Source organism: Oncorhynchus mykiss, chromosome 28 (genome assembly GCF_057628025.1).
Source record: "Oncorhynchus mykiss isolate SJ-2025 chromosome 28, ASM5762802v1, whole genome shotgun sequence".
NCBI lineage: Eukaryota > Metazoa > Chordata > Actinopteri > Salmoniformes > Salmonidae > Oncorhynchus > Oncorhynchus mykiss.
The window spans coordinates 22508946-22529572 of NC_143049.1; the positions used below are offsets into that span (position 1 = coordinate 22508946).

Below are 20627 nucleotides of genomic sequence, written 5' to 3' on the forward strand. Positions count from 1 at the left end.
TTCTATTGATATGTCATCCTTAAGGTAATGTTATTTTGTTGCATTTACCATCCAAACATTTGCCTGATGCTTGTGTTCCAATGTTTATTTTGTTTAAGTAGTTTAAATGTGTTTCCCTGTGTTTGTACACATGCTCTACCCCAGAGCTGCATTCTAGCCCCATGACATCAACAGAGGCAGCTGGAGGATGACCCATGCACCTCTGCCTAGCACTCAGTGCGGGGGCTTTTTGCCCCTTTTCTCCTTCTTGACCCCAAACCTCCACTATACACAAGTCCATCTTGTGTATACACACACCCTGCAAGCAAAAGTTGATACATAACAAATCAAAGCCCTAATAAACAGCTCACACTGAACAATTTTCCCGAAAGGATAAAAATAAACAAATTCTGCCTGCAACTGGGTGGCCCTACTGCATGGTGTGAGGCCTTGTAGTCAGCACAACTGTTTCCTATGAGCACAACCCCAGCCCCCATCTCACTGGGTGGTATTCCTCCCTTCTCCCAAACCAACCCTCCCCCAACCAGCAGTCTGTCTGCTCATTTTCACAGGCAAGCGCAATGCGAAACACTTTCCTGTTGCCTTGTATACCACAAACGTAAACTTTTCTTTGAACTCGGCATCTCAATAATGGTTAACAAGAGCACATCGGTTTTTGGTTATTCTTTCCTTATTCGTGTGGACATGCTCTGCTTCTGGAGTTTTTTTTTTGTTGATAGAAAATCATTTGTTACCCAGACCGCACGTAACCACGGCTCATGGCCATATCTATTATCAGCCTCATTCTTGATGTCCATCTAGTGTTGTGTAGCAACACTACACTAGTTTCAGAATTGAATTTCCCATTTTTTTTTGCGCCCTTTTCATCTGCTTGCCTCGGTTGTTTGGGAGCTCCCTTTTTACTATAAAATAGAGATCAGAAACAGCACTCCAACCGTGTGATTGGTACTTTCCTTTAGTGATAAGTGTAGTAGGTTTTATGAAGGCACATTTATTCAGTTATACACCTGCCTAATATTGAGTTGTCCCCCCCCCCCCCCCCCGTTGCCCTTAGAACAGCTTCAATTTGTCTGGGCATGTTCTCTACAAGGTGTCAAGCGTTCCACATGGATGCTGGCCCATATTGACTCATGCTTCCCACAGTTGTCAAGTTGGCTAGATGTCCTTTGGGTGATGGACCATTCTTGATACACAGTGCCTGGAACCTACTAACATCCTGTTCAAAGGCACTTAAACCTTTTTTCTTGCTTATTCACCCTCTGAATGGAACACACACAATCCTTGTCTCAAGGCTTAAAAATCCTTCTTTAACCTGATTCCTCCCCTTCATCCAATAAGGGATCATAGCATTCACCTGCTCACTCTGCAGAACGAGCAGGTGTTCCTAATGTTTTGTATAGTGGATTAGCAGAGAACCCCGACCTACTACGTTATTCACACAATACTACTACGTTATTCACACTCCCCCTCCCAGTTAGGGGGAGTGATGAGCTCTACAGCAGAGTCTCACAACTCAATCGCTGGTTAAACTGTTTTCTGCCCCTCCCAAAAGATAGAATTTCTAGATAATTGGCCCTCTTTCTGGGACTCGCCCACAAACAGGACCAAGCCTGGCCTGCTGAGGAGTGACGGACTCCATCCTAGCTGGAGGGGTGCTCTCATCTTATCTACCGACATAGACAGGGCTCTAACTCCTCTAGCTTCACAATGAAATAGGGTGCAGGCCAGGCAGCAGGCTGTTAGCCAGCCTGCCAGCTTAGGGGAGTCTGCCATTAGCACAGTCAGTGTAGTCAGCTCAGTTATCCCCATTGAGACCGTGTCTGTGCCTCGACCCAGGTTGGGCAAAACTAAACATGGCTGTGTTCGCCTTGGCAATCTCACTAGGATAAAGACGACCTCCCTCCCTGCCATTATTGAAAGAGATCGCAATACCTCACATCTCAAAATAGGGCTACTTAATGTTAGATCCCTTACTTCAAAGGCAGTTCTAGTCAATGAACTAATCACTGATCATAATCTTGATGTGATTGGCCTGACTGAAACATGGCTTAAGCCTGATGAATGTACTGTGTTAAATGAGGCCTCACCTCCTGGTTACACTAATGACCATATCCCCTATGCATCCCGCAAAGGCGGAGGTGTTGCTATCATTTACGATAGCAAATTTTAATTGACAAATTTTTTTTTTTCTTTTGAGCTTCTAGTCATGAAATCTATGCAGCCTACTCAATCACTTTTTATAGCTACTGTTTACAGGCCTCCTGGGCCATATACAGCGTTCCTCATTGAGTTCCCTGAATTCCTATCGGACCTTGTAGTCATAGCAGATAATATTCTAATTTTTGATGACTTTAATATTCTCATGGAAAAGTCCACAGACCCACTCCAAAAGGCTTTCGGAGCCACCATCCATTTGTCCAACATGTCTCTGGACCTACTCACTTTTAGTCATACTCTGGACCGAGTTTTGTCCCATGGAATAAATGTTGTGGATCTTAATGTTTTTCCTCATAATCCTGGACTATCGGACCATTTTATTAAGTTTGCAACAAATAATCTGCTCAGACCCCAACCAAGGAGCATCAAAAGTCGCGCTATAAATTCATAGACAACACAAAGATTCCTTGATACCCTTCCAGACACCCTCTGCCTACCCAAGGACGTCAGAGTACAAAAATCAGTTAACCACCTGAGGAACTCAATTTAACCTTGCGCAATACCCTAGATGCAGTTGCACCCCTAAAAACAAAAAACATTTCTCATAAGAAACTAGCTCCCTGGTATACAGAAAATACCCGAGCTCTGAAGCAAGCTTCCAGAAAATTGGAATGAAAATGGCGCCACACCACTGGAAGTCTTCCAACTAGCTTGGAAAGACAGTACCGTGCAGTATTGACTCAACTTAATTGAGGAAAATAAGAACAATCCGAAATGTATTTATGATACTGTCGCAAAGCTAACTAAAAAGCAGCATTTTCCAAGTGAGGATGGCTTTCACTTCAGCAGTAATACATTCATGAACTTCTTTGAAGAAAAGGTCATGATTATTAGAAAGCAAATTAGACTCTTTAAATCTACATATTCCTTCAAAGCTCAGTTGTCCTGAGTCTGCACAACTCTGCCACGACCTAGGATCAAGAGAAACACTCAAGTGTTTTAGTACTATATCTCTTGATACAATGATGAAAATAATCATGGCCTCTAAACCTTCAAGCTGCATACTGGACCCTATTCCAACTAAACTACTGAAAGAGATGCTTCCTGTGCTTGGCCCTCCTATGTTGAACATAAACGGCTCTCTATCCACCGGATGTGTACCAAACTCACTAAAAGTGGCAGTAATAAAGCCTCTTGAAAAAGCCAAACCTTGACCCAGAAAATATCAAAAACTATCGGCCTATATCGAATCTTCCATTCCTCTCAAAAAAAAATTGAGAAAGCTATCCGAAATGCTTCAGTCTGGTTTTAGACCCCATCATAGCACTGAGACTGCATTTGTGAAGGTGGTAAATGACCTTTTAATGGCATCAGACCGAGGCGCTGCATCTATCCTCGTGCTCCAAGACCTTAGTGCTGCTTTTGATACCATCGATCACCACATTCTTTTGGAGAGATTGGAAACCCTAATTGGTCTACACGGACAAGTTCTGGCCTGGTTTAGCTCTTATCTGTCGGAAAGATATCAGTTTGTATCTATGAATGGTTTCCATTCGGTGTTCCTCAAGGTTCAGTTTTAGGACCACTATTGTTTTCACTATATATTTTACCTCTTGGGGTGTAATTCGAAAACATAATGTTAACTTTCACTGCCATGCCGATGACACACAGCTGTACATTTCAATGAAACATGGTGAAGCCCCAAAGTTGCCCTCGCTAGAAGCCTGTGTTTCAGACATAAGGAAGTGGATGGCTGCAAACTTTCTACTTTTAAACTCGGACAAAACAGAGATGTTTGTTCTAGGTCCCAAGAAACAAATAGATCATCTGTTGAATCTGACAATTTTTCTTAATGGTTGTACAGCCATCTAAAATAAAACTGTGAAGGACCTCTGTGTTACTCTGGACCCTGATCTCTCTTTTTACAAACATATCAAGACTGTTTCAAGGACAGCTTTTTTTCCATCTACATAACATTGGAAAAATCAGAAACTTTCTGTCCAAAAATGATGCAGAAAAATTAATCCATGCTTTTGTTACTTCTAGGTTAGACTACTGCAATGCTCTACTTTCCGGCTACCCGGATAAAGCACTAAATAAACTTCAGTTAGTGCTAAATATGGCTGCTAGAATCCTGACTAGAACCAAACAATTTGATCATATTACTCCAGTGCTAGCCTCCCTACACTGGCTTCCGGTTAAGGCAAGGGCTGATTTCAAGGTTTTACTGCTAACCTACAAAGCATTACATGGGCTTGCTCCTACCTATCTCTCTGATTTGGTCCTGCCGTACATACCTACACGTACGCTACGGTCACAAGACACAGGCCTCCTAATTGTCCCTAGAATTTCAAAGCAAACAGCTGGAGGCAGGGCTTTCTCCTATAGAGCTCCATTTTTATGGAATGGTCTGCCTATCCATGTGAGAGACGCAGACTCTGTCTCAATCTTTAAGTCTTTACTGAAGACATCTCTTCAGTGGGTCATATGATTGAGTGTAGTCTGGCCCAGGAGTGTGAAGGTGAATGGAAAGGCTCTGGAGCAACGAACCGCCCTTGCTGTCTCTGCCTGGCCGGTTCCCCTCTTTCCACTGGGATTCTCTGCCTCTAACCCTATTACAGGGGCTGAGTCACTGGCTTACTGGTGCTCTTTCATGCCGTCCCTAGGAGGGGTGCGTCACTAAAGTGGGTTGAGTCACTGATGTTATCTTCCTGTCTGGGTTGGCGCCCCCCCCTTGGGTTGTACCGTGGCGGAGACCTTTGTGGGCTTTACTCGGCCTTGTCTCAGGATGGTAGGTTGGTGGTTGAAGATATCCCTCTAGTGGTGTGGGGGCTGTGCTTTGGCAAAGTAGGTGGGGTTATATCCTTCCTGTTTGGCCCTGTCCGGGGGTATCATCGGATGGGGCCACAGTGTCTTCTGACCCCTCCTGTCTCAGCCTCCAGTATTTATGCTGCAGTAGTTTATGTGTCGGGGGCTAGGGTCAGTTTGTTATATCTGGAGTACTTCTCCTGTCTTATCCGGTGTCCTGTGTGAATTTAAGTATGCTCTCTCTAATTCTCTCTTTCTCTCTCTCGGAGCATGATCTGGCATGACCTGGCATGATGAGTCCTTGCTGTCCCCAGTCCACCTGGCTGTGCTGCTGCTCCAGTTTCAACTGTTCTGCCTGCGGCTATGGAATGCTGACCTGTTCACCGGGCGTGCTACCTGTCCCAGACCTGCTGTTTTCAACTCACTAAAGACAGCAGGAGTGGTAGAGATACTCTTAATGATCGGCTATGAAAAGCCAACTCCCATTTACTCCTGAGGTGCTGACTTGCTGCACCCTCGACAACTACTGTGATTATTATTATTTGACCATGCTGGTCATTTTTGAACATTTGAACATCTTGGCCATGTTCTGTTATAATCTCTAACCGGCACAGCCAGAAGAGGGCTGGCCACCCCTCATAGCCTGGTTCTTCTCTAGGTTTCTTCCTATGTTTTGGCCTTTCTAGGGAGTTTTTCCGAGCCACTGTGCTTCTACACCTGCATTGCTTGCTGTTTGGGGTTTTAGGCTGGGTTTCTGGACAGCACTTTGAGATATCAACTGATGCACGAAGTGCTATATGAATCGATTTGATTTTAATGAGATCTGTGATTAGCAGTTGCGGTACTTATCTTTTATTCGTTGTCATTTTGAAACGGTAATAGGCTCATGTTTCAGACAGATTCATTCACCCATATCTACTATTTCACAACACTGATCATTTCTGAATTGCTAATTGCCTTGCCAAATACCCTTGTCTCCTCTCAAATTCCGTTTGAATGGTGCTGGGATTTGAATCTGGAGCTGTGTTTTCATGTGAGCTTTGTCTTGTATCTGTTGGCCCTGAGACTTTTCGTATGCATCCCAAATAGAACCCCATTCCCTTTATAGTGCACTACATAATGCCCTGGTCAAAAGTAGTGCACTATGACAGGAATAGGGTGCCGTTTGGGATGCACGTTTTGACTGCCCTGGATTCCAGCTGTCCACATGAATATTTTCTCTGTGCAAAGAAAATTGGCAGTGGCTGTTACTCTGTTCCTATCACCTCCACAGACTAAATAAACAGACTAACCACCCAGCGAGTCGGTCCATCGGAGGAGAGCGGAGCGCCGACCGGTCCTGTGTTTTTCTTTTCTTCCTGCCCCTTTCCCTCTGACCGTCTCCTCTTGCACTCTCCTCTCAGGACTGCTCTGTCTGTCTCTGGTGTTCGTTATCTGAACAGCCTGTATGTGTCTATCAACATGAGTCCTGTGTGTGTAGCACTAAACACACCAAGAAGATATTTTGAATGGAGGCAGTTATGGATACATCAGCCAAACATGGGATAGAAAGCATAGTTTGAATTCCTGTGGGTGTTTGTCGTCTTAATCTTCTTTTGCAATGAAATTAAGTTTTAAAGGTTTTATTTGGTTGATTAAAACTATGTTTTTACCTTAGTCACATTCTCTTTTAGTGAAAAAATTATGTAAACTAACTTTTTGTTCATTTATTACAATTGCCTGGCTGGATATAATATTGGTCAGTCTAACTGCAACTGGGGGAGCCATACGAGGGCTGCTACATGGGCAACTCAATACAGTACTCCTACAATCTTTCAGTGGGATTAAATCACAAAAATGAGTAGAGAGAACATAATTTAAATGTTTCTTTGGTCAATCTGTGAGACCTGTATGTAAGAACATTAGTGTATACTTGTAGTTCATACTCAGAAATAATCAGTGTTTAAACATTTTTTTTTTTAATGTTTTATGCAATTGCATTTGTTCAACTTTGCCTGAAGACTCCAATCTAGATAGATATACATTCTGTTATATGTATGCAGTGCCTTCGTAAAGTATTCAGACACCTTGACTTTGCCTTGTTTTAAAATGGATTAAATACAAAGAAAATCCTCAGCAGTCTACACACAATACCCCGTAATGACAAAGCAAAAACAGGTTTTTAAACATTTTTGCAAATGTAATTATGTAAAAAACAAACATCTTATTTACATAAGTATTCAGACCATATGCTATGAGAATTGAAATTGAGCTGAGGAGCATCCTGTTTTACATTGATCATCCTTGAGATGTTTCTACATCTTGATTGGAGTCCACCTGTGGTAAATTCAATTGATTGGAAGTGATTTGGAAAGGCTCACACCTGTTTATATAAGGTCCCACAGTTGACAGTGCATGTCACAACAAAAACCAAGCCATGAAGTCGAAGGAATTGTCCATCGAGCTTCGAGACAGGATAGTGTCGAGAGAGATCTGGGTAAGGGTACCAAAACATTTTTGCAGTGTTGAAGGTCCCCAAAAGCACAGTGGCCTCCAACAATCTTGAATGGAAGACGTTTGGAACCACCAAGACTCTTCCTAGAGCTGGCCTCCCGGCCAAACTGAGAAATCGGGGGAGAAGGGCCTTGGTCAGGGAGGCGACCAAGAACCCGATGGTCACTCTGACCAAGCTCCAGAGTTCCTCTGTGGAGATGGGAGAACCTTCTAGAAGGACAACCATCTCTGCAGCACTCCACCAATCAGGCCTTTATGGTAGAGTGGCCAGACAGAAGCAACTCCTCAGTAAAAGGCACATGACTGTCCGCTTGGAGTTTACCAAAATTCACCTAAAGACTCGAACCATGAGAAACAAGATTCTCTGGTCTGATGAACAAGATTGAAGTCTTTGGCCTGAATGCCAAGTGTCACGTCTGGAGGAAACTTGGCACCATCCCTACAGTGAAGCATGGTGGTGGCAGAATGGGGATATTTTTCAGCGGCAGGGACTGGGAGACTAGTCAGGATTGAGGCAAAGATGAACACATCGAAGTACAGAGCGATCCTTGATCAAAACCTGTTCCAGAGCTCTCAGACTGGGGCGACGGTTAACCTTCCAACAGAACAATGCCCCTAAGCACACAGCCAAGACAACGCAGGAGTGGCTTCGAGACAAGTCTCTGAATGTCCTTGAGTGGCCCAGCCAGAGCCCGGACTTGAACCCGATCTAACATCTCTGGAGAGACCTGAAAATAGCTCTGCAGCGACACTCCCCATCCAACCTGACAGAGCTTGAGAGGCCATGCAGAGGAGAATAGGGGAAACTCCCCAAATACAGGTGTGTCATACCCAAGAAGACTCGAGCCGTAATCGCTGCCAAAGGTGCTTCAACAAAGTACTTATGTAATAAAGTTTATTTTTAATAAATGTGAAATTCTAAACAATTCTAAAATTTCTAAAAACCTGTTTTTGATTTGTCATTGTGGGGTATTGTGTACAGATTGATGAGGAGAAAAAAAAACAATTTAATTAATTTAGAATATGGTTCTAACAAAATGTGGAAAAAGTCAATGGGTCTGAATACTTTCCGAAGGCACTGTATACCCTCACAATGATACACTGTTTGCACAACCTAGTGATTATTTAAAAAATGTACGTTACCACCCCCGTCCACATTTGCTCAACACCCCAAGTGTAGGTTTGTTCAGCTGGCCATGTTTGTTTGTTTTTATTTATTTTCTTGTTTGGTCAGTAATGACTTAATAGCCAGCTTGGTACACACAGGTTTAACTACATACTGTTCGTTTTACCAGTTGTTACCACAAACCGTTACAACAAGCACAGATAGTGATCTCACATTTCATACAGAAATGACTGAATTACACTGCTCAATTCAATAGATAGTACTTTGTCTTCCATACATGCAGCAAATGTAACACTTGCTAAAGATATATTTACAGAAGTGAAGTATCTAGTTGTCTGCTATAGATTTGGAGTTACATAAGGTTTCTAGTTTGGGTTGTTCGTTGTCATGCTCAAAAGGGAAACAAAAATGTGTCTTACCCCATTTGAAAGGGCATTCCCTCCATTAATCTTAAATATGGTTAATAGCAAAAGCATATGTATCTTTGTGGACAGGCCTTTGGCCCAAACCCCTGTTTCATGTGGTGAGGCCCTTTGGGCCCACAGTGAGTCAGCTCTGGGACATGCAGCATGCAATCTGGGCAAGGGATGGGTGGGCTGTGGCTAGTTTGGGCTGGAACTCGGCAGGGTAGGATGGGGGCTAGTTTGGGCTGGGTGGGGTTTGGGTTGGGGCTAGGTGGGCTAGGGCCGGGCTCCTAGAAGAGCTCAACCCACCACTGATGTACTTAGGTGATGAGAGTAATTTGATTAGTGATTTGTAACTTCATCTAGCATGCTCTAGTCATTGCATGACGACTTACCCTTAATTGAATTCCGCTGCTCTGTTGATCACTACACACGTCTGAATCTGCCACCCTAGAAGTCATTTGTGTGACATTTGTGTGACCCTTCAAAATGAAGGACGTTGTACAAAACAAATTAATTGTATCGTCTCTAACAAATCTAACCAATCAGAGTATCACAGTTGATAACGTCACCATGTAGGCTAGCTCTGGCCCAACCCATTGGTTTCCGGGACCAATCAATTCGCCTTCTAGAAATCATAGGGGAGGGGGGTAAATCCAGACTCAACGTGGAAAATGTCAGTTTGGCCGGAGCAATGTGGATGGGTAGCCAGGCAAGTATACTCAACCACCAAGTCAAACCATTACACTGTAGCTGAAAACATTTCTTAGTGCTTAGCACCTTAACACTTAAACAGTGTCAGTCTTTAGAAATTATGTTTACAGTGTCCAACATAATTACCTAAGCACTGTAGTGTAGAGTTAAACTATAACAGACATAAAACGTGCCTTAATCAAATAACTACAGTTAGACTTGTAGCTTTGATGACAGTCAGTCCTCCACTCAGTATTAGAGTAGTAAGTAATGCAGGTCCCCATGGGAACAGTCTTTCTTCAGAGCCCTTTCCTGGAGCAGCTGTTATGCTTGAGCAGAGTTTTCCTCGTTTCTACATGTGGTAAGTAGTCCGTAGGGCCACTCTGTCTTTCACAATTTCCCCATTGGTGCTCAGTCGCACTGCAATACTCCACCCTGTGGAGAAGTAGTTCAGTGTACTGTAGAGCAGAGAACAGACAGGCTTCTGGTCTGGAATAGAACAGAACAGCAAGCAAAAGCTCTGGGATGCATCCCAAATGGCACTTTATTACAGTGCCTTGCGAAAGTATTCGGCCCCCTTGAACTTTGCAACCTTTTGCCACATTTCAGGCTTCAAACATAAAGATATAAAACTGTATTTGTATTTGTGAAGAATCAACAACAAGTGGGACACAATCATGAAGTGGAACGACATTTATTGGATATTTCAAACTTTTTTAACAAATCAAAAACTGAAAAATTGGGCGTGCAAAATTATTCAGCCCCTTTACTTTCAGTGCAGCAAACTCTCTACAGAAGTTCAGTGAGGATCTCTGAATGATCCAATGTTGACCTAAATGACTAATGATGATAAATACAATCCACCTGTGTGTAATCAAGTCTCCGTATAAATGCACCTGCACTGTGATAGTCTCAGAGGTCCGTTAAAAGCGCAGAGAGCATCATGAAGAACAAGGAACACACCAGGCAGGTCCGAGATACTGTTGTGAAGAAGTTTAAAGCCAGATTTGGATACAAAAAGATTTCCCAAGCTTTAAACATCCCAAGGAGCACTGTGCATGCGATAATATTGAAATGGAAGGAGTATCAGACCACTGCAAATCTACCAAGACCTGGCCGTCCCTCTAAACTTTCAGCTCATACCAGGAGAAGATTGATCAGAGATGCAGCCAAGAGGCCCATGATCACTCTGGATGAACTGCAGAGATCTACAGCTGTGTTGTTTAAAGTTTGCCACAAGCCACCTGGGAGACACACCAAACATGTGGAAGAAGGTGCTCTGGTCAGATGAAACAGAAATTGAACTTTTTGGCAACAATGCAAAACGTTATGTTTGGCGTAAAAGCAACACAGCTGAACACACCATCTCCACTATCAAACATGGTGGTGGCAGCATCATGGTTTGGGCCTGCTTTTCTTCAGCAGGGACAGGGAAGATGGTTAAAATTGATGGGAAGATGGATGGAGCCAAATACAGGACCATTCTGGAAGAAAACCTGATGGAGTCTGCAAAAGACCTGAGACTGGGACGGAGATTTGTCTTCCAACAAGACAATGATCCAAAACATAAAGCAAAATCTACAATGGAATGGTTCAAAAATAAACATATCCAGGTGTTAGAATGGCCAAGTCAAAGTCCAGACCTGAATCCAATCGAGAATCTGTGGAAAGAACTGAAAACTGCTGTTCACAAATGCTCTCCATCCAACCTCACTGAGCTCGAGCTGTTTTGCAAGGAGGAATGGGAAAAAATGTCAGTCTCTCCATTTGCAAAACTGATAGAGACATACCCCAAGCGACTTACAGCCGTAATCGCAGCAAAAGGTGGCGCTACAAAGTATTAACTTAAGGGGGCTGAATAATTTTGCACGCCCAATTTTTCAGTTTTTGATTTGTTAAAAAAGTTTGAAATATCCAATAAATGTCATCCCACTTCATGATTGTGTCCCACTTGTTGTTGATTCTTCACAAAAAAATACAGTTTTATATCTTTATGTTTGAAGCCTGAAATGTGGCAAAAGGTCGCAAAGTTCAAGGGGGCTGAATACTTTCGCAAGGCACTGTATGTATTTAGTGCTATACTTTTAACCATGCCGTTTTTAACAGTTGTAGGCTATAGAAAATCATGGTTAGGATCAAGATATAGGGCCTAACATATGCTATGATATGCTATTTTGGCTAATAAAGTATCCTATTCACTTTCAGATTCTGAACAGAGAGAGAGAGGTATGTTAGCCTAGGGAGAACATAAAAAGGAACATAAATAGCCTAGTGCAGAAACATATCAATGTGCTGTTAGCATTGGTTTCAAGCATCCTTTTTATGGACAGAGCGAGGGACATACGGTGCAACTCCCACAGCTATGCGCCATGTTGAGCCGGCCACATTAAATGCCTGCCAGTTTGCACTATGCCTAGCTTTTATTGCCACTTGCATGTGTTTAATTATAGTCCTCTGCTTCACTTCCTCTCCAGATTGCTCTACAATGCCATGCCACCTTGCACTCTTAGAAAAAAGGGTTTCCGAAAGGGTTCTTCGGCTGTCCCCATAGGAGAACACTTTTTGGTTCCAGGTAGAACCCTCTGTGGAAAGAGTTCTACATGGAACTCAAAAGGGTTCTTCAAAGGGTTATCCTATGGGGACAACTGAAGAACCCTTTTAGGTTCTGGATAGCACCCCTTTTCTAAGAGTGTATGATTATTCTCCCTTCCAATTTAGAATTTAGAACTCAGTCTTTTTCGCATTCACACTGTGCTGTGGTGTGTGTAATTTGTAAAAGAACAGCCAGCATGGATTCACTGGTCTTTCGTCCCCAAAAGGAGCCCCAATCATTGAAACACAACACAACCAACCCTGATGTTGCTGGCATTCAAATTGTTATTGTTTTAACCAAACAAACCACTTCTATACACTAGTTTTGCATTGCGAGTTTATATTTAGGTTCTTCTGTAAACACGGTGGGCCAGAAAGAATCAATTAAAAGGGCATTACGTTGGTTCCTGTTTACACTGCAGGGGCTGGCCTGGAAATTCATATTGTTCCTCCAGTCAGAGAGAGTGTATAAATTGCAAACACATTTGTTAGCTTGACATACATTTAGTAAATATTGATCTCTTCTCTGCGTGATGGAGTGTAGTCAGACGACTGATTAGAAGAAACAAAATGGAGGGACATTCTATAGGAGCAATATTCTATAGGTTGATGCACATTGCATCAAGTTTTACATTGTGTTTGTAGTAAATGAGTAGTAAATGAATAGTAAATGAGTAACTGACTATTAGTTTAGTAAACTATGTAGCTTATTATACATTTATGTAAGATAATGATTGCCATTCAAAACTATTGCATAGTTATTTATGTTATACATCTCTAAAGCTATGTTATATATCCAGTTTAAAATGTTTCACAGTGCTTTAGAGGGATTACTTCAACTGAAGACTCCAGAAGGAATAACATTTCAGGAGGTATGCTGTCACATAGTACTTTTTCATTTCTAGTCATTCTTTTACTTTTTCCACTGTTGCTGCAAACGTGCAAACACAGAACACCCCCTCACACAAACTCGAACAAGCATTCCAGTGCGCTGTGCGCACAAACATACACACACATACACACACACACATACACTTCTTACTAATCAGCCCTATTGAATTCTAACAACAATGGGCACTCATACTCAGGCCACCCAAGATGCACAGCAGATCATGTGTTAGCTCTTTTGTCCCCCTCAGTATTTTTTTTTCTCCTTTGCCAATTCTTTACAGAGACTGGTTGGTCCTGATTTTTGCCTGTTGTTAAAGATGTCAGCTGTTATCTCACCCATACTGTATATTACAGGCTATTTAAAGTGGATAAGGTCTTTCAGCTACTGCCAGCCTCCACACATCCCCATGCCAGAGACACACACACTTCTCCACAGTCCCCCCCCCACACACACACACACATCCCCATGCCACAGACACACACACTTATCCACAGACCCCCCCCCCCCCACACACACACACACACTTCTCCACAGTCCCCCCCCCCCCACACACACACACACACTTCTCCCCTATGCTCTCTTTCCCTTCCACCCTTTTTCAAACTTCAGCACTAATCTGTCTTGATAAAGTTCATAGAAGCGGGTGGGATAAAGAGAGGAGAAGGAACAGTTCACAGAATAGAACTCCCCCATGATTTTCCTGCTGCGCAAAGTGCCACTCAGTCTGATTCTTGGCTTCAGTGCCCATGCAGTCAGAGCTGTGCCAGGCAGGGAGCAGGCATGAATGAGCAGTGCCATATCAACCCCCACCATCAGCCTGCTGCTTTCTGTTGAAGCATACGTCACGGAGGTCCACAGTAAGAGGCAGTTAAGGTTACGTCAGTACCAAAAGTTTCCGGGCTTCCCAACGGAAGCTGTGAAACATGTCCCCTAGACCTCCAGTGTCGTTTTAAAAAAAGACTAAACAAAAATAACTCGGCTTTCAAGTTGTCTGGAAAAACGTTGTATCTAAATTAACTTCTTAAAACCAATGCCATCGAAACCAGTAAAAATCAAAACATGTTTATCTTTTATCCCCTAGTTTGGGTTGTTAGAACCACATACAGTAGTTCTAAATGCACCCAGCCATGCATTTTGTAAGCATGGTCTCAATTCACTTATGTCATGCGTTATAGTTCATTAACCGGTAAAACAAAAACAATAATTTTCAAGGACTGTGTTTTAAACGATGTCATATTACTTTAAAACAAAGTTTTAATGTTTGCAGAATTATCTTCATGAGTAATATCTCAACCACTTTTGTCATCGCAAACACAGCTACAATGTAATAATTCCTGTGAGAAAATCCAGGTTCAAGTCAACCATTAGGTGAAGCTAGATTTGTGAGGGTGAGAGAGAGAGTGAATCCTGGGTTGGAGACAGAGGAGAGACAGAGTAGGTTACAGGCTGCATGGACAGTTTGGAGGAAAATTGTAAACCGGGATTTGAGGTAAACCAGACTGTGATGCAGTCACACAGTCACACAGCCCTGAGCCCTCCATTGGGCCGATTGAGACCCGACTTAAATCCCTTTTGATGCACTTTTCTCTCTATTCGTATTCTGACCTTCAATTTGGGCATGAGGTAACATGTTTCAGCCAGCTATTATTTCGGTTGGAGATCACAGAAATGAAGGCGTGGACAGATGCGTCTACTACAGGGTTTCCATTAGGAAAATGTGGCACTGGACATTTGACTGGCAGCATTTTAATTTACCAGACATTTGAAAAATGTACCGGACCCACATAACCTGATTTGGGCATCCACCCACAATGGTCACATTTAGATTATGGTAATTCATATTAATAGAACATGCAAGTCGAGGATGTGGTCCTTTTTTACCTAATTATGATGCACACTTTGAAGATGTTAGAATAGCTGTCCACATGTACCTTTCCTCAGCCAACAACATGAGTAAGAACAGCAAAATCACTAGCCTATGTCAATCTACTATCCCGCAAGTTTACCTATTCTATTGGTCATATAGTATTCCAAACACTCTGTGACAGTTGTGGGATGGTAGATCCCAAATTCATACAACCAGTAGGTTACATAATTATAAGCACAGCAATTGGAACACTGCATAGGCTCAATTGAAACACTGCATAGGCTCAATTGGAACGCTGCATAGGCTCAATTGGAACGCTGCATAGACTCAATTGGAACGCTGCATAGACTCAATTGGAACGCTGCATAGACTCAATTGGAACGCTGCATAGACTCAATTGGAACGCTGCATAGACTCAATTGGAACGCTGCATAGACTCAATTGGAACGCTGCATAGGCTCAATTGGAACGCTGCAGAGGCTCAATTGAAACTGCATAACTCAATTGAAACGCTGCATAGGCTCAATTGGAACGCTGCATAGGCTCAATTGGACCACTGCATAGACTCAATTGGAACGCTGCATAGGCTCAATTGGAACGCTGCATAGGCTCAATTGGACCACTGCATAGACCCAATTGGAACGCTGCAGAGGCTCAATTGAAACTGCATAACTCAATTGAAACGCTGCATAGGCTCAATTGGAACGCTGCATAGGCTCAATTGGACCACTGCATAGACTCAATTGGAACGCTGCATAGGCTCAATTGGAACGCTGCATAGGCTCAATTGGACCACTGCATAGACCCAATTGGAACGCTGCAGAGGCTCAATTGAAACTGCATAACTCAATTGAAACGCTGCATAGGCTCAATTGGAACGCTGCATAGGCTCAATTGGACCACTGCATAGACCCAATTGGAACGCTGCAGAGGCTCAATTGAAACACTGCATAACTCAATTGAAACGCTGCATAGGCTCAATTGGAACGCTGCATAGGCTCAATTGGACCACTGCATAGACCCAATTGGAACGCTGCAGAGGCTCAATTGAAACTGCATAACTCAATTGAAACGCTGCATAGGCTCAATTGGAACGCTGCATAGGCTCAATTGGACCACTGCATAGACCCAATTGGAACGCTGCATAGACTCAATTGGAACGCTGCATAGGCTCAATTGGAACGCTGCAGAGGCTCAATTGAAACACTGCATAACTCAATTGGAACGCTGCATAGGCTCAATTGGAACGCTGCATAGGCTCAATTGGAACGCTGCATAGGCTAAATTGGAATTTACCTTTACATTTCTATCACGCAATTAAATGCTTCAGCGATCCAGATTTAACAGAGCCCTTCCTCCATGACAAAATCATCATTTGTATGTAAAATAACTTGGCTTGAGGTTAAAAACGTCCTCCAGTGATTTTTGAACTTTTCCTTTTAAAAAATGATATCCCAGGTATAAATACAGTAAAGTACACACTAAAGGGTAAAGAAAATCTATTTTGAGGGAAATAATGTTTTTTTTTGAGAACTGCAAACTTCAAAGAGTAGGGCATTGAAGGAGTTGGTCCTATGGGAATTTATGATGTCATCGCGAATGAAAAGGTGAAAAGGAGACTGAAGTGCCAGAAAGAAAACGATTGACTAAAGATAAGACAGCAGGTCAGGATTGTGTCCACTACTTGTGTCACAATAAGGTTGATGGAATGACTTTTGGAGACACAATCTTAAATATTTGTTATTTGATGAGCTTCTCAACAATGTGCCCTGGAGAACTTGTGGAGGTCAGCAGGGCTATCTAACGGGACTGTGTATTTACCCAGCAGACAGATCTGTCACCAACAAGTTGTAAGATGACATAGGGAGGTGATAAAGCTGTTGACTGTGTTAATAGATGATAACAGAAAAAAACACAGAGTTCATTTAGAAAAGACTCATGGAAACAGATAGGATTCTTTTATTTGTTTCATTTGAATTTATTTTGTTAGTTCAATTCCTATAGAAGGTGAGGGAAAATAATGGTCACACAAGGGTTTTCTTGAGCATAGTTTTGGGAAAGTCACAGTGTTTTAGACATCGACAAAAAGAGTAATAACACTTCAATTCATTACATGAAGAAGGAAAGGCGAGGAAACTAAATATGGTGGACAGTGTCTGCCACACCTCTCCTTCATTTTCAAGTGAACCCTTCTCTCCAAAAAACAAAAACAAAACATAGGGTCTGTCTGAAACCCCCTCTACTCATTGTGGACAACCCCCCCCCCCTCCCAAAAATAAAAGCAAACAAACAAAAACAACTCTGCAACAATATATATAATTATATATAATATATATTTACTCTTTAAAAATAGAACTTCAGTCTAGTGACTAACATCTGTACAAACTACAAAAATAAAATTTGTATATAAATAATTTATATGGCATGTCATACATTTGAAATAAAACTACAACTCTATGCAGAACCCCCAACCCCTACCCTAGCACTCCTATAACTTACACCCTCATGTATTTCTGTATTGAAGCAGTGAATGAATGTCGGTTGTACTTGAAACATATAATTGTTTTTGTTTACTTCCAGAATGCACAGTAGCTACTTTATTTTTCTTTCATAACTCTATGTACAAAAGAAACCCAAGCTGACACTTAAATCTATTACATTTCCCTGCATTTAAATTGGCAGTGATGTGACCAAATGAACGACCAACTTTGATCATAATACAAAGGTAAAAATGAAATAACAACAAAATCACTGAAATGCTGGCTTGCATGAGGCCTACACAAACGAGAGAGAGAGAGACAGGGGAAGAGCATGTGACTGCACAGACTTCCTCCATGACACAGGAAGTGGGTATTGGAGTACTTGTCCTGTTCAAAATGCACTACCTAGTCAACAATTGCACAAGGTTGAAATAATGTCTACCACAACCCTAAAGCAGCCCAAAAAATGTAATATATATATTTTTTCCCTTTGCATTTGATTTAAATTCCCTTTCAGAATAAGATTGGGGAAACAACCAGCATTTGTCAAACATTACCCCCTAGACCCCAGTTAAGTTGGAGGACAAGGGGGGTGACAAAGTTGACCTTACCCAATGTACAGCTTAGATAAACTCAGGAAAGAAATAAAACCCTTAACAGCTCCTTCAAGTAATAAAACATGTCGACTGCAAAATATCAACTTAACAATGAACATAATGCAACATGCCAGTGAGCTGGGACACAATGAATGACGCTCAAGAAACGTCAACCCAAAGTGACACAAGTCAAGTTGCTGACTGCACACAGACTTACAGAGCTACAGGTTAATTGAAATGGACAAATACATGCTAATATATTAATGTGCTGTCTGAACACAGGCATTATTCTGGATGAACAGCCCATGTATTATGGTAGAAGCCAAAAGTGGGAGATTCTCTTGTTTTGCTAAGTCTGTACATCATGTCACATTAGTAAATGAAGTCCATATCTGGGGATTCTAAACGCAAAATAAAAACGGTGAAATGATGCTCTCAAACAAACACCACATATATCATATTTATGTCTCACTTTGAATATATATACTGTGCTTCTGCATTTCAAGAGGGAAGGTGTTGTGAAGGCACAATGGTTATTGTTAGAAGGAAAAAAGGATTTACTGAGCTTGTTTGTATTTGTACAGTGCAATCATAACCAACGATGGAGAATCAGAATAGATCATCATGTGTTGCAGAGCTTAATCAATAAGACGCCCTCCACCCTCAGCGAAAGAACATCTAAAATGATTTCTCAACTTAGATCGGGGGAGGGGGGGTACTGCAAATCATTTACATTTTTTGAAGTGTAGCAGCAAAAAAACAAACACAATAACCTAATATCTTATCGTCTCACTTTTCGGAACTTTTTTTTTTACATATAGCACATCTTCTTTATCTATACAAAGGGAGGAACCCCCCCCCCCCCCAAATCATGTTATACATCCGAGTTTTACACAAGATAATATCCAAGTTATACAGTACTCTTTTAAATAGTTGTTTCCCTCTATTTAGTATTAAAATATATATTCATAAATTTATATATTCTTAAAACGACCTTTTTTAATATCTTTAAAAATAAATCCTCGTCTGTGTGAGGTCTATATACAGTTGAAAGTGAAAGGGCTGGGTATCGGGAGCTCCCAAGTGAGAGGCAGCCAGCCAGAGATGGATTCCAGACATAGGGGGCAGGGTGGGGTAGCAGGGTGTCTAGTAATCTTTGGCTGCCTGGATCCGTGGGCCAACTGGAACACAAGAAGGAAGAAAGAGGACAGTGAGAACCATTGTTGAACATCAGTCATAACTGCACACACAGAGACATACACAGACAGCTTATGAACAGAATGTTAATGTAAAAATGTGCTCATATAGCCTAATGTTGATCTACCATAAAATGAAAGGTCCAAGTATGTAAAATGGTGTTTTAGCTTCAGCGTGAGACTCACCTTGTGCCTGGTTCACCTGATGCTGGTTCTGCACAGATTCCAGGTCTTCAACCTCCAAGGATTCACGCTTGGAAGATTGGGTGGCTTTCCCACAAGATTGTGAAGTCCTCTTAGTGTCCTCAAAACAGTCTGATTCACTGTCCACGTAGCCCTCGTGCATGTACCCATGGTAGGCCCCCGGCAAGCTGGGGTGCACAGCCACAGTCACAGAGGCTGTGGCCGTAACCATAGTAGTAACAGCACTACTGGGCACGGTACCGCCATTATAGGCCGGCATCTTAGTCCTGTTCTGATGAGGCCCTCTGTTGGTCTGAGACCTGGGACCACAGTGATTAGTCCTCTCAGGACCCTGGGTCCTGTCACTGGGTAAATGTTGCTTCCTGGGTCCCTGGTCAGATTTGTAATCATGTTTGTTATCCCACTGCGTGAGTTGAGAGCTGACCGAAGTCACCGCATTCAGAGAAGACTCATTTAAGAGATCTTTCTGAGCGGTTACGGTCGGGCCCTCTTTGAACGGTTTCACCACCTGGAAGAGCAGAACAATAATATGCATGATAGGTTACAATCATGATTTTCATTGTTAATAACAATGCAACTCACATATAACACTGTTTTTGGGCAGTATCATGTATGAAGTAGCAACTATACAGTGGCACTATCGTACCGTGAGTTTGGGGAAGCTGGGGTTCTTGCTGTCCTCCAGTAGTATATGAGAGGTAGGAGAGGCGATGTAAGGACTGCGGTCACAGTACTTATACTCCTCCCCAATTCCTGATGTGGTAGTTGTTTCCGAGTAGTACTCAGAGTCCGACGACTCTGAGAAGGCCTGTTGTCGTGGGCGCTGTGGACCGTGTCCTCCGTAGTAGCCGTGGTGGGTCATGGGAGGGGGCTCCGGCGATGGGGTGGGCAGGCGGCTGCCGTTGTCGGCCGGAGTGACCTCCGGGGGTGGGCCCATGAGGGAGAGCAGCACGGGCAGCAGCACCAGTCCATTCAGGATCCCCAGCACGGTCAGAATAGCCAGCACCGCAAAGAAGTACCTGGAACACAACCAACACAGAAAGAACATTCAGTCACCAAGGCTCCTTCTCAGCGCCACCAGCACTCAGGCACATTAGTAAACAGGTGACATGAGGACAC

General features: G+C 42.6%; 1 protein-coding gene across 1 annotated transcript in view; it reads right to left on the bottom strand.

Annotated features, from left to right (window-relative positions):
* Positions 1–16989: 16989 nt before the first annotated feature.
* Positions 16990–20627, bottom strand: part of LOC110508734 (protein patched homolog 1) — a 34879-nt gene continuing 31241 nt past the window's right edge. The window contains exons 18-20 of the mRNA XM_021589492.3: positions 20155–20527; positions 19491–20016; positions 16990–19289 (exon numbers count right to left, since the gene is read on the bottom strand). Coding sequence (XP_021445167.3) covers positions 19255–19289; positions 19491–20016; positions 20155–20527 — 934 coding nt within the window. The 3' untranslated portion in view covers positions 16990–19254. The remainder of the gene's footprint in view (positions 19290–19490; positions 20017–20154; positions 20528–20627) is intronic.